This window comes from Ceratotherium simum, chromosome 39 (genome assembly GCF_057802395.1).
Source record: "Ceratotherium simum simum isolate JZ-2026a chromosome 39, ASM5780239v1, whole genome shotgun sequence".
NCBI lineage: Eukaryota > Metazoa > Chordata > Mammalia > Perissodactyla > Rhinocerotidae > Ceratotherium > Ceratotherium simum.
Genome location: NC_141938.1, coordinates 8,018,650 through 8,034,239, shown reverse-complemented (window position 1 = coordinate 8,034,239; position 15,590 = coordinate 8,018,650). Strand labels below are relative to the sequence as shown.

At 37.9% G+C, this 15,590-nt stretch overlaps 1 protein-coding gene across 8 annotated transcripts in view; it reads right to left on the bottom strand.

The window, feature by feature from the left end:
* Positions 1-4,955: 4,955 nt before the first annotated feature.
* LOC101402716 (olfactory receptor 7E178-like) overlaps positions 4,956-15,590 on the bottom strand; it is a 56,937-nt gene continuing 46,302 nt past the window's right edge. For 6 of the 8 annotated variants that reach the window (XM_087425545.1, XM_087425546.1, XM_087425547.1 and 3 more), the window contains 3 exons: positions 14,035-14,141; positions 10,621-10,765; positions 4,956-6,267 (listed from right to left, as the gene is read on the bottom strand). In XM_087425545.1, the coding sequence (XP_087281671.1) occupies positions 5,325-6,267; positions 10,621-10,670 (993 nt within the window). In that variant the 5' untranslated portion in view covers positions 10,671-10,765; positions 14,035-14,141 and the 3' untranslated portion in view covers positions 4,956-5,324. The remainder of the gene's footprint in view (positions 6,268-10,620; positions 10,766-14,034; positions 14,142-15,590) is intronic. The other 2 variants (XM_087425551.1, XM_087425548.1) reach the window with 1 other exon arrangement.

The following is a 15,590-nucleotide window of genomic DNA, read 5'->3' as shown; positions in this document are numbered from 1 at the left end:
AATAATAGCTTCTATTGAACATCCATGACCTAAACACGAATTAGTGCTGTTTTATCCTTTCTCCTGACTTATGGGACATCCCTGAAATGGATAAAGGCACAGGAAAGAAAGCATCAGTTGTGTGTCATATTGACTATGCTCTGTTTCTGCAAACCAAGAAAAGGTCTATTCAATATTCAATGTATTTCAGGGTTTTTTGTCGTTGTGGCCTGTGTGCCAAAGACAATGTAAGCTCTGGCTAATCAGGAAGGACTGTGACTCAGTCATTTCCTTTCAAGTGCTCAGTATCTTTTTGTATAGGGACAAAAATAAGATCTTTTGTCTGGTATCCACTGAAAACCAAACTATAAGATCACAGATATTTTGGTTGAATGTTATGTAGCTTAGTGTAATCGATATTAATAATATCTCAATATTTTTCCCTTATATGCATCCATCACATATTTATTCATATAGATAGTATACATTATCTTTTTAGTCCTTACTCAATGCAGTGGTATCAACTAGTAATCAACTCAGATGATAATGTTGAGGCTCAGAGATACTAAGAACTTGCTCCACGTCAATAAATAAAAATTAGAGTGGAAGGGACTTACAATTAATTTACAGATCTCTGAGGCAGGTGCAGTTAATGTCTCCACTGTGTTAAAATTCAGAGTTTAAAGCAGTGATTCAGAAGTCTTAACCAATGATACATGTAATGTATATCTTTTAAAAGTTTCTGGTTTCTTGAGTATAGATGGACCCGAGACACTGATGTTACGCTTCCCTTTGAAATAGAGAAGGGCTAAATTACAAGAATGGAGGAGGAAGTGGAAAGCTAAGGCAAAATCCAGGAGCAGAGGCAAGAGAGAAATCTGTCCTAAATTGTCATGAGCCAGCTCTTTCTGTGATCCCTGCCTGTCCTCTCAGCCATTCTTCCTACGGTTGATGCAGCAAGTGCTGTCCACTGCTCTCCACTGTGGTCCACCAGTAACCTCCAAGGAGAGGAGCACAGGGAGGAGTGGGTGTTTGTTTGGAAGAGCACAGAGAAGTGACATGGTTAGTTGGGTGGTAGGGGGAGAATTCGGGCCAGGGGCCCTGTGTCTGGAGTCAGACTGTTTGATTCAAACCTGGCTTCATCCCCTTCTATCCCAGATCAAGTTACATTAAAAGTCTATAATCCTTTCCTCCTCTGTAAAGAAACAACAACGTGTGCACATATATCTCAGGGATGACTATGCAGATGAAATGAAACAAGCCACGTGGAGCACTTAGTTCAGAGCCCAGCATGTGAGAATATTTAATAAACGTTCATGATACCATGTACATGGTCATCTGGCATCATTCCCCAACTCATCTTTATCACCTTCATGATCGTTTTGGACAGGTTAGGGGACAGTTTAGAGAAACTCATTTCCTGCTCCAGTGAGAGAGATGCCTATGGGAGCTGGAACCAATGTGGGAGGAAAGCAGAACTCTGAATGAGAGTTCTCAGATCCCTATCAGAACGAAGACATTAACTTCATAGGCCTCTGAGCTGAAACTGTGTAATTGCTGCCTTCTCATCTGGCTACTACACCTGTCCTACCTATTCTGATGATGAAGAAACAATGCTCCCCCAGTCCCTCCTGTATCCGTTATTTACAAAGACACTCACTGGACTGCGCTGCCTCTATGCTAGGGCATGACAAAGGAATGAAGATCCCTCCTCCTTCCCATGCCTGGTGAATGATGAAGGTTCAGGCTCGGTTCTTAGGACTGGCGGGAAGACAGTCAGTCATGGACCCCTGGATGCATACAATAACTCTGGGAAGAGAAGACACACATACTGATCCAACTGTCCTGGGACCAGCAAATTGAAAGTTTGCAGGGCAGAGGCTGATTATTTACAGCTGTGTGGGCTTGAGAGCTCAATGCATAGAGCTCATAATTAGTCAAGTTGGTTCATGTTATCCCAGACTCTAAGGCTGTGTTAAGACTAATAGAAAAGTTCATGGGAAAAGTAAACGTCCATTGTAGGATCTGAGGACATCCACTTCTCAGGAGAAATCTCATCTGTATTCCTTCTGACTTTCAAGTTTCATACATCTTAATAAGAAATTCAGACATTTTTTAAATTAACATACATCAACGTGAATTTATTGTCAAATGCATTCAAATAGCCAAGTAATTTAGGGAGGATTAGGTTTTCTATATCAAGAATCTGATAGTGTTTCCATTTTCTCAGTTAACATCTGTGTCTCTAAAGAAAACTTTTTTTATTGTTATGCAAAGAACACTTAATATGAGATCTACTCTCTTAACAGTTTCTGTAGTGTTCGTATATTATTTTTGACTATAGGACAATGTTGTACAACAGATCTCTAGAGCTTATTCATCTTTCTTGACTGAAACTTCCTGCCCTTTAATTAGTAACTCTCCATTTCCTCCTCCTGCCAGCCCCTGGCAGCCACCATTCCACCATATGAGTCCATGAATTTAACTATTTTAGACACATCATGTAAGTATAATCATGCCGTATTTGTCTTTCTGTGATTGGCTTATTTCACTTAGAATAATACCCTTAAGTTTCATCCATGATGTTGCAAATGGCAGGATTTCCTTCTTTTTTTCAGGGTGAATAGTACTCCATTATATATGGAGTACTTGCAATATATGGATGTATATATAAATATATATGAATCTATATAACAGTTTTTTAATGCATTCATCTCTCAATGGATATTTTGGTTGTTTCCAGATCTTGGCTATTGTGAATAGTGCTGCAATGAACATACCAATGCTACTATCTCTTTGAGATCTTGATTTCAATTCTTGGAGCGTAAACACCAAGAAATGGAATTGCTAGATAATGCAGTAGTTCTATTTTTAACTTTCTAAGGAACCCTCCATACTGCTTTCCATTGTGGCTATGATATTTTCTATTTACATCAGCAGTGTGCAAGTGTTCCAATTTCTCCACATCCTTACTTACACTTATTGTCTTTTTTTTTTTTTTTAATCAGCCATCCAGACAGGTGCGAAGTCATATTTCAGTGTGGTTTTGATTTGAATTTCCCTGATAAATAGTGATGTTGAGCACTTTTTCATATACCTGTTAGCCAATTGTGTGTTTTCTTTGGATAAATGTCTGTTTAAGTCCTTAACCCACTTTTAAGCAGGTTGTAAGTTTTTTTCCCCCTCAGTTGGAGGCATTTCTGATATATTTTGGAAATTAACCAATTATCAGACATATGGTTTGTAAATATTTCATCCCATTCCATAGGTGCCTTTTCACTGATAAGGAATCTGAAGTGCACTGACTTGCCACAGGTCTCAAGTTTTTGCCAAGATCTAGGTGGAGCTGTGTCTTCATATCTCATAGCCTCTCTATTATCTGTGATGCCTCTTTCGTATCAAGGATAGTAGCACCACACTTAGATAATTACTGTGGCCCTTTTTGGCATATTTCCATCCAAACTCTCCCTTATGCATAGTGTTAATCAATTAGTAGCACTCACTCTGAATGTTGAAATTTAAAAAGGAAAAAGCAAGTATAACCTCTGGGAAAAATATAAAATGAGATACCAAAAAGCAACATTACTGTATTAGTCAGGGTTTTCCAGGTAAAAAGAACCAGCAGGATATGGATATATTTATATATAGAGAGAGATTTATTTTAAGTAATTGGCTAATGTGATTGTAGAGGCTTGGTAAATCCAAATTGTGCAGGGGAGGCCAGCAGGGTGAAGATTCAGGGAAGAGTTGCAGTCCAAGTCCACAGGCAGTCTGCTGGCTGGATTTCTTTTTCCTCCAGCAGGTCAGTCTTTGTTCTATTAAGGATTCCAACTGATTGGAGAAGAACTACCCATATTTTAGAGAGTCATCTGCTTTACTCAAAGTCCACTGATCTAAATGCTATTCTCAGCCAAAAACCACTTTCACAGAAACATCCAGAATAATGTTTGATCAAATATCTGGGCATGATGGCCCAGCCAAGTTCACACATATAATTAGCCATGACAATTACCTTGGCAAATTCCAAGGGCTTTTGCCCATTACTTAGGTTTTCAGAAATTGAGACACAGACTATTCATTGTTCCAGAGTAGATCAGACCCAAACTGTCTCATTTCAGTTCAGGAAAACCAAGGAATCAAAACTCTAACTTAGTCATTTTTGATAGGATGTAACTCTTCTCACTGGCTTCATCCTCTGTAAAAGGCATTCCCTTCTCAAGGTTCAAAGTTCCTGATCAGTGAAGTTGTTAGATGATTGAGCTTAGCTGCAAAAGGCCAAGTAATTGAACTAGTTAGTAGGCAGGTCTTCAGAGAGCCCCAGATCACTGCCACAGAAACTCTGTGTGACATCCCTAAATGAACGATGGCTACCCATATAGTAGTCACAGATCAGAGACCAAAGACCAATTTTTCAGGACAAGAGAGAGGGAAGAATAGCTTCCAAGTGAAGTCCTAAAGATATTGTTACTGGTGAAAGGAAAGAGCCTGCCTTTGCTGAAGTAAATTACAGAAGAGTGAGCTTGAAGCAAGTGATAAGATCTTATTAACCAGTACAGATGACTAGTTGTATGGTATGGAAGGAGAATATATTAAAATAATACCAGGAATGGTGGGAAAAACCACGTTGCCTGCTGCAAGGGTGAACTTTTTCATATCATCCCTCTTGTGAGTTAGGAGGACTTGAAGAACTTCAGCATCTGCTCACGAGCATTGAAAGATCCAATAATGGCAGTCATCTTTGAACAACACATGTGATTACATCAATACTTCACAGTCTTGGTTATCCATGAGAACCAACTGGGATAATTTTAAAATCCTCATTCTAAGGCTACACCTCAGTCCAATTCAATTACAATCTGTGGTGAAAAGCAGTCATCAATATTTGTAAAGATCCTCAGGTGACTCCAATAAGAAGCTAACGTTAGGACCAGTTACATGCATCCTTACACATAACATGCAGAAACACATCTGAAAGACACAAAAGTTGTGTGGAAACACATGAATTTTGGAAAGGGTTGAGGATTGTAATTTTTTCTGAAAAAAAAAGGAGTTGTATATATCTTAAACATGCCTGGGTCATAAATGAGAAAGAAAGAAGGCTCTAGAACTGTAATATGATTTAATCATGCAGTGGTTATAATGAGGGTAACATCCCTCAATACTCCCTCAGCCCCATTAAAGATGTACCAAATGAAGCAATATTCACATGTGAAACATCCAGAGGATTGAAAGGCACAAAAGCTACAAAAATTATGAAACCAAATGGGTAAGATTTCAAATTCCAGATGTTTGGTTTTGCTGGCTTTTTCAACCCACACACTGAAAAAATGGCACAAGTATTGAGATTAGACTGTTCTTCTGAAGAGCCTCTGCATGGCCTTCTTGATGTCCTTATTTCTCAGGCTATAGATGAAGGGGTTCAGCATGGGGGTGACCACAGTGTACATCAATGAAGCCACCGCACCTTTCCTAGCAGAACGTGAAACAGCAGAACTGAGGTACACTCCAAGGCCTGTTCCATAAAATAAGCAAACAGCTGACAGATGAGAGCCACAGGTGGAGAAGGCTTTGTACTTCCCATCTGTTGATGAGACTCTCAGAATGGAGGAAACAATTCGAGTATAAGGGAAAAGGATCCCTGTGAGTGGAACACCACCAAAAATGGCACCAATGAAATAGATTAATACGTTATAGGTGGAGATTTCAAAACAGGCAAGGTTGAATAGCTGAGAAGGGTCACAAAAGAAATGAGGGATTTCCACATCCATGAAGAAAGCAAGTTGTGACACCATCAAACTGTGCAGATGGGAGTGCAAAAGACTGATGAAAAAAGAGACTAAAACTAACAAGCCACAGAGGTGGAAGTTCATGAAGACTGGATAGTGCAAGGGGTGACAGATGGCCACAAACCGGTCATAGGCCATGGCAGTCAGGAGGAGACTGTCCAAACATCCAAAAAGAGTAAAAATAGACATCTGAGTCAGGCAGCCCACATAGGAGATGACTCTGCTGTGAGTTTGGATGTCCACAATCATCTTGGGGATTGTGGTGGAGGTGAAACCAATGTCAGCCAAGGACAGGTTGGAGAGGAAGAAGTACATGGTGGTGTGGAGGCAGGAGTCAGAGCTGACCACCAGGATGATGAGCAGGTTCCCCAACATGGTGACCAAGTACGTGGACAGGAACATCCCAAAGAGCAAAGGCTGCAGTTCTGGATCATCTGAGAGGCCCATGAGGAAGAATTCTGAGACATGTGTTAGATTCCATGGCTCTGTGTAGCTTGGACATCTTTAGAAAAAGAAAAGAGGGTCCGATAAAGGGAAACAAGTAAATGGACACCCAGTACTGTGTCTATATTTTCTATTCAAGCTATTCACTTGTAAGGTCATATACCCCAGTACCTTTGGCAGTGGTCTCAAATCCAATTTTCTCAGAACTATTTGCTCATTGGTTTCTGTGTCATTCATCTCTCTATACACACGTTCCTTAGCGAAACTCGCCTGAAGAATGTTGTAAGAACTAGGATGTTTAGAGACAACAAATCCATGAACACCGTAAAATACAGCCTACTCTTTTAAAGAAATATTTTGTATATGAAATATCCATCTCCCTTCAAGAAAAAAAAGATCATTCTAATTGAAGGACACTTAGAAGCAGCTTTATTTTATTCAGATTCAGTGCAAGAATTCTCTTTACTTGGAATATGGATAAAATGTATAATTGCTATGACTACATTATTTGAATTCTAAATTAAAGTCAAATTTAATAGTCAGAAAGCATTTTTTTTTATGTGCCAGTTATCTTCCTGGGTTTCTGTCAGTCTTTGGTTTTCTGACATCTCTCCTCCATCAAAATATGTGCTCAGTCAAATATGCGTGTTGTTCTAAAAGTCTATTTCAAATATGACTCCTAATCTTGGTCTAGGACATTTCAAATTTTGGTAAATATGTTTTGGCAAATGCACAAAATCATACAGCACCTTGACCCCATAGAAGGCATTAGTATACAGTGCACTTCTTAATCATTTAATATTTTTTTTAAGAAAACAGTTTATTCCAATTTCTCATCTTATGCAGGATTATATATCAACCCTACATAATATCAGGGAAATATCTGGGTTTTGACACTACTCTTTGTTTTTTGATCTCCATTTTTAGTGGCTTGGTAAAAGTGCTTACATGTATTTCTAATCCTAAACATTTGGAAGTGCTGTATCCTCATCAAATCCAACTCTTTTATTTACAATCAAGGAATTTAGGACCATGGGGGCCCACAAACCGTATCTGAAACCCTGCCTTCTTATGCACACTTCACTTCAATCTTTACTGAAACAGGGAGGATTTTCCTTAAATCAATTCTCCTTTAAATCAATTCTCCTTAAATACAATTCTCCTTAACTCAACTCCCTGAAGGCAACTCTGATCTTCATTTTCTTTGACAGGTCACACCATGAGTTAATTTGGGGAAAATGTAAAAGAGAAAAGGACAGAGAAAAATATATCAAACACCTGAGGAGAGTTCACGTTTGTAAAATGGAGATAATAATTGAACTTAACTTATAGGATTGTTTTAAGAAATTAAATTAAACTAAAGAGGTCAGACTCATGGTTCTCAATCCTAGTTGATTATTATGTTCACCTGTGAATATTATAAAATGTACTGAGGCCCTGGCCGCAGCCTAAAACCAATAAACAATAATGTCTACTCACATAGTTCTTGGTGTTCTCAATATGCAGCCAGGGTCAAGATCAATGCCTTAGAATATTGCCAGGTACTTAGAAAATGTTCAGTTAATATTACCTATTATTCCGATTATTAATATCAAATACCTGTATTAAAAATATAAGCATTTAATATTTGCTTCCAAATTCACATTTTATAGGGATTGAAATATTACTAATACAATTTGTTGTATTTAAATTCCTACATGATTCCATTGCCCTGCACACCTGTCCCCCGAAGCAACCACTGTCATTAATTTGGTGGGTATATTTTTTGTCAGTGTTTTGATCGCGTTAGTATTTATTAAGTTTTTTCTTGAAAATTTGCCTAAATAGCATATTACTACACATATTGCATCTAAAATGTTCTTGTTTCCCACAAGATTATTTATAGTACTAGATATATTAATTTCATACATAGTATTACCTGAGAAATGAACTTCATCTTATTTATCAACTCCATATTTTGACAATCCTATGAAAAGTCTTTTGCCTCTCTCCATATCATACAAGTGAGAATTTATATATGATATGTGCATGGAGGTTGTTTGTGTTGTAAAAATCAATGCAAGTTCCATTTTGCCATTTGTTGCCTACATTTGTTTTTCTAATAGAAAAATCAGTTGCTATCAACTACATGCTGTTATTAAGGTATAGAATCAGATATACTCTCAAGTATCTAATAATAGTCATTCTTACACAACTCCATATGAAAATTCATATCTTATATAGGGAATAATATTTACATAATTCACATCTTCAAACTGGGCTGTAAAGTACATTACCATTAATGGAAAGTCCTATTCTCCACCATGTTAGTGCCATAAGCGCCTCTAAAACCACTGGTTCATTACGCTAACTCACAGAAGTGCATGTAATTCCCTCAAGCTCTCTGTGCTGGTGTTCCTGATCTGCAAATGAAGAGAACAGCCATCTCCAGAGATATGTGGCATCCAATGGAAGTGGAAATTCATAAATATTTGGTCATTGCTTTGTAACCAGAATCTGAGTCATTATTGGAATAGCAGATTTATTGATGAAACACAGCCCTAAGAAAGTTTTAACAACCTTTTATTTGATTATACAGCAGAGAATCTGAAGGCTCTCGTCTCACAGCACTAGAAATCCTAAAATGTGTCTCAGTCCAAAAAATTAAATTTACCTGCCCCTTCTCATTCTGCCTCTTCTTTTTCATATTTTTGAAAATCACTGTGATGTTTTTTGAACAACTGAATGCAATAGATGATATTACGTGGAAAATAATAGATCCTATGCAATGTCTATGACATACACACAAACAAGTGCTATTTTCTCTTGTCTCCGGTCCTATGGGACGTCCCTGAAATGGACGGTGGCACAGTCAGGAAAACACCAGTGTGTGAGCCATATTGACTATGCTCTGTTTCCTGAATCAAAAAAGGGTCTGTTCAATATTTAACATATTTTGGGGTTTTTTGTTGTTATTGTTGCCTACTCTGTGCCAAAGATGATATAAGCTCTCAGGAATCACAAATGAATGTGACACACTCATTTCATTTCAAGGGCTCAATATTAACTGTACAGGGACAAAAATAAAATGTTTTGTCAGGTACCCATTGAAAACCAAACCATCAGATCACAAGATATTTTGGTCAAATTGTATAAATGAAGTTTAGAGTTGTTAATACTAATAGTATTAACAATATCTAAGTATTTTACCCATATATGTACCCATCACATATTTTATTACACAGGTAGGATTCATTATCTATTTAGTCCTTACTCAAGGGAGTGCTATCAACTGGGAATCAACTCAGATGACAGTGTTGAGGCCCAGAGATACTAAGAACTTGTTCTATGTCACTAGATAATAAGTAGAGCAGATAGGATGAAAATTACATTATGGATCTCTGAGGCACACGCAGTTAACTTCTTCACTCTGTTAAAATTCAGAAAGTTTAAGGCAGAGACCCATAGGTCTTAACCAATGACACATCTATTGTATCTCTTTTAATAGTTTCTGGTTTCCTGAGCATGGATGGCTCTGATATGCTGATGTCATGTCCCCCTTTGAAATGGAGAAGTGCTAAATTACAAGAATAGAGAAGGAAGTAGACAGCTAAAGTAAAACCCAGGAGCTGAGGCAAGAGACAGATCTGCCCTAAATCGTCATGAGCCAGCTCTTTCTGTGATCCCTGCCTGTCATCTCAGCCATCCTTCCTATAGTTGATGCAGCAAATGCCACCTACTGCTCTCCACTGTGGTCCACCAGTAATCTCCAAGGAGAAGAGCACAGGGAACAGAGGTTGTCTGTGTGAAATGACCAGAAAAGGGACATGGCTTGCTGGGTTGGCAGGGAGAGAATTCTGGCCAGGGGCCCCGTGTCTGGAGCCAGGCTGTTTGATTCAAACCTAGCTTCATCCCATTCTATCCCAGATCAAGTTACATCAAAAGTCTATAATCCTTTCCTCATCTGTAAAAGAACAATAATGTGTGCACATATATCTTAGGAATCACTATGCTGATGAAAAGAAACAAGCCATATGGAGCACTTAGTTCAGAGCCTAGCCCTTGGGAATCATTAATATAGGTCCATGATATCATGTACATGATCATCTGGCATCATTCCTCCACTCATCTTCATCATCACCTTCATGATCATTTTGGAGTGCTTAGGGGACAGTTTAGAGGGACTCATTTCCTGCTCCTGTGACAAAGATGCCTACGGGAGCTGGAACCAATGTGTGAGGAAAGCAGAACTCTGAATGAGAGTTCCCAGATCCCCACCAGAACCAAGAACATTAACTTCATAGGCCTCTGAGCTGAAACTGCATATTACTGCCCTCCCATCAGGCTACTACAACTATCGAACCTATCTTGATGATAAAGAAACAATGCTGCCCCAGTCTTTCCTGTATCCAGTATCTCCAATAGCACTCACTGGACTGTGCTGCCTCTATGCAGTGGCATAACAAAGGAATGATGATCCATCACTCTTCCCAAGACTGGTGAATGATGAAGGCTCAGGCTCTGTTCTCAGGACTGGCAGGAAGACAGAGTCACAGACGCCAGGATGCATACAATAACTGTGGGAAGAGAAGACACATATACAGATCCAACTATACTACGACCAGAAAACTGAAAGATTGTAGGGCACAGGCTGATTATTTACAGTTTTATGGGGTTGAGAGCTCAATGCACAGAGCTCATAATCAGCCAAATTGGTCCATGTTATCCCAGTCTCTTAGGATTTGTTAAGATTAATGGAACAGGTTCACAGGAAAAGTAGATGTCCTTAGTAGGATCAGAGGCCTTCCGCTTCCCAGGAGCAATCTTGCTTGGACTCCTTCTTCTGACTTTCAAATTTCATACATCGAATAAATAATTCACACTTTTTAAATTAGCATACATCAACATGTGATTTTACCATCATCAAATGCATTCAAATGACCAAAAAATGTATGGATAATTAGGTCTCCTATATCAGGAATCTGATAGTATTTCCATTTTCTCAGTTACTATTTGTGTCTCTAAGGACAACTTTTTTTTTTATTGTGGAAAGGACACTTAAAATGAGATCTGCCCTCAGCAATTTTTGAAGTGTTCATATATTATTGTTGATTATAGGTACAATAATCAACAATGTTTTATAGATCTCTAGAGCTTGTTCATCTTGCTTTACTGAAACTTTATGCCCCTTTGATTAGTAATTCTCCTTTCACCTTCCCGTCAGCCCCTGGCAGCCAGCATTCTACCCAATGAATCTATGAATTTTACTATTTAGATAAATCATGTAAGTGGAATCATGCAGTATTTGTCTTTCTGTGATTGGCTTATTTCACTTAGCATAATATCCTTAGGGTTCATTCATATTGTTGCAAATGGCAATATTTCCTTCTTTTTTCAGGGTGAATTGTATTCTATTATCTATATAATCTCTCTCTCTCTCCATATAGATAGATAGATAGATAGATAGATAGATAGATAGATAGATGATAGATAGATTTCTATGTATGAGAATTATATATATATAATCTCACCATTTCTTGATCCATTCATCTCTCAATGGACATTTAGGTTGTTCCCACATTTTGGCTATTATGAATAGTGCTGAAATGAACGTAAGAGTGCTTCTATCTCTTTGAGATCTTGACTTCAGTTCCTTCGGGTAAATACCGAGCAGTGGGATTGCTGGTTCATATAGAAGTACTATTTTTAACTTTCTGAAGAACTTCCTTACTGTTTTCCATTATGGCTGCCACATTTTCTATTTATACTAAGTGTACAAGGGTTCCAGTTTCTCTACATCCTTGCTGACACTTGTTTTCTTTTTATATATATATATATATATAATAACCATCCTGACGTGTAAAGTGATATCTCAGTGTGGTTTTGATTTGTATTTCTCTGATGGATAGTGTTGTTGAGCATCTTTTCATATACCTGCTAGCCATTTGTATGTCTTTTTTTGGAAAAATGTCTAAGTCCTTAACCCATTTCTTAATCAGGTTATCAGTTTTTTGACTATTGTACTGTAGGAGTTCCTTATATATTTTGGATATCAACCAATGATTAGGTATTTGGCTTGCAAATGTTTTCTCCCATTCCACAGATTGCCTTTTCACTGATGAGGAATCTAAAGTGCACTGATTGCTACAAGTGTCAAATTTTTGCTGAGATCTAGATGGAGTTGTGTCTTCCAATCCCATTCTCTTTATATTACCTGTGATGCTTCTCTCATATCAAGGAGAGTAGCACCATTCCTACATAGTGACTGGGGACCTTTTTGGCATATTTCCATCCAGACTTTCACCCTAAGCATAGAGTTAATCATTTGTAGCACTCATTCTAAATGTTGAAGTTTAAAGAGGAAAAAGAAATCATTACCTGTGGGGAGTATATATAATGAAATGTCTAAGGCAACATTACTGCATTAGTCAGGGTTTTCCAGAGAAACAGAACAACAGGATGTGTATTTATTTATATATAGGGAGAAATTTATTTTCAGAAAATGGTCCATGTGATTGGGGAGGCTTGGTATGTCCAAATTTTGTGTGGGAGGCCAGCAGGCAGAAGATTCGGGGCAGAATTGCAGTTCTAGTCCAAATGCAGTCTGCTGGCAGGATTTCCTCCTCCTCTGAGAGGTCAGTCTTTGTTCTATTAAGGCCTTCAACTGATTGGAGAAGGCCCACCCACAGTATAGAGAGTCGTCTGCTTTACTCAAAGGCCACTGATATAAACGTTAATCTCAGTCATACAACACTTTCACAGAAACATCCAGAATAATATTTGACCAAATGTCTGGGCATCATGGCCTAACCAAGTTCACATATAACATTAACCATCACAATTACCTTGGCAAATTACAAGGGATTTGGCACATTACTTAGGTTTTCAGAAATGGAGACATAGCCTACTCAATGTTCCAAAGTAGATAAGACCCAAACATTCTCATTTCAGTTCATGAAAACGAAGGAATCAAAACACTAATTTAGTCATTTTTAATAGGAAGTATCTCTTCTCACTGGCTGGTAGGGCTTCATCCCTTGTAAAGGGCATTTCCTTCTCCAGTATCAAAGTTCCTGATCAGTGAAATTGGTAGATGATTGAGCTTAGTGACAAAAGGCCAAGTAAATTAAACTATTTAGTAGGCAGGTTTTCAGAGAGCCCCAGATCACTGCCTCAGAATCTATGTGCAACATCCCTAAAGGAAAGATGGATACAAACAGAGTGGACACAGATCATAGCTCAAGGATAGATTCTTCAGGACAAGAGACAGGGAAGAATATCTTCAAAGTGAAGTCCTCAAGATACTGTTACTAGTGAATGGAAAGAAGGAAGCTTTGATGAAGTAAGGTATGGAAGGGTGAGTTTGGAGCAAGGGGACAATATATTATTAACCAGCACAGATGACTAATTGTATGGGATGGAAGGAGAATGTCTCTAAAGAAACATCAGAAATGTTGGGAAAAATCACATTGCCTGTTACAAGGGTGAACTTTTTCATATTATCCCTCTTGTGAGCAAGGAGGACTTTAAGAACTTCAGCATCTGCTCATGAGCAGTGAATGATGCAAACATAGTAGACATCTTTGAACAAAACATGTGATTACATCAGTGGTTCACAAACTTGGTTGGTTATACGTGAGAACCAACCAGGATAATTTTTAAATCCTCAGGCTAAGGCTACGCTTCAGCCCAATTCAATTATAATCTGTAGTGAGAAGCAGTCATCAATATTTTTAAAGATTCCCAGGTGACTCCGATATAAACCAAAGTTGAGGACCAGTCACACGCATCCTTACAAATAATATGCATAAACAAATATGAAAGATGCAAAAGTTGTATGTTCTACCTTTAGATTTAAAGCACTTGTCACACCAAGTGTTGACGTAGTTTCTTCCAAAATCATCCTCTCGAACATTGATAATCTTTACCTTCACTTGGTTGTGTACTTGTTTTCTCAAAAAAAAAAAAAAACAGAATGAAAATCATACAGTCATCAAAACAAAGTGTTTACCCATCAGGACTGTGCTTGTTTCTTTACACGTGTGACTTAACTTCATCCTGAAAACATATCTTTGAGATATTTTCTCTCATTCACTCTGCTTTTCAAAAAGAGAGACTGAGATTGAGTTGGGCTCTAACCTGGCTAGCTAACACTGACTTGGCTGTCCTACTTTTCTTAAGAACAGTGATGCAATTTTCTACTTCAAAGAGAAATATAAATGTAAAAGTCAGTTTGTTTAGATGATTCATAGTAATATACCACCTAGAATAACTCTCAGATGTTGCTTCATTCTTTGTGAACCTTCCTTTCTTCCTTCATTCTTTTCTTTCATTCTTTTATTTGAACTTTATTCCCCATAATTGCAATTTTGTGATCCACCCTAGAAGATCCTAAAACATGTAATAATGAATACAATTATTATATTATTTCTCGTGATGTTAAATTTTTTTCTGAGACTCTCTGGAAGTGCCATCAGGAATCATAGCTACACACGTGTGGAAGGTGTTGTGAACTTAGCTCACTTTTTGAGAAGAATGTTGATAGAATTAAGTCTTCAGGGAAGGATGAAGTAGTAGATACTGTCAACATTCCTCCCACATTCCCTGGGTTCCTTTCACCAACTCCATAGCATGACTTCCAATGGCCAGAACCAGCTGGAATCTCCTTTGTCTAATATGTGGTGGCAGAAGTGACAGGAAAGTATGCTCCATCAGAGTCAGACCTTGAGGGATAGGTGTGGGATATGCCATTTCCCTCACCCTTTAGCTGGGATAATTCTGAGACTTGGATTTTGTACCATTTTCCAGAATTTCTCCACAGGATAAAAACTGCTCATTTCCTCTGGCAGCTGACTTAATTTAAGCTTTATTGGATGTATTTTCTTCCCTGTGTCCACGTCTCCTAACTCTTAACCATTCGTTGCTCCTTCCAATAAAGTGTTTGTACATGAATCCTTGGCTTAACATCTGCTTCTGTGGGAACCAAAACCAACACAGATAATAGACTGTGATGTATCAAGACAATATCATGAAAGGATTTAGGGACTTTGAGAGAAAAAAAGAAAGTAATTATGGAGACCTAGTAAGGACTGCAAAACTACTCAAGAATTATAATTTGTTAGAGACAAAAGACTTATTTGATGTGGCTTCAATTCACTTTGATTCCATTAAGTTTAATCCAATGTGCATTTATTGTCTATGATGTACAAATTGAATAGAGGGCCAGAGAGATACAAATGACTTCAATACAGAGGGGTTAGCATAATAAAATTGCTGTGTAAACAGATCCTGTGGAAAACAAAGGTTAAAGTTTTCAACTCATCTTGAATAATTCCAGGAAAAACTCTTTAGACATCTATTTTTTAACATTTTTATTGAGGTGTAATTTACATACACGAAATT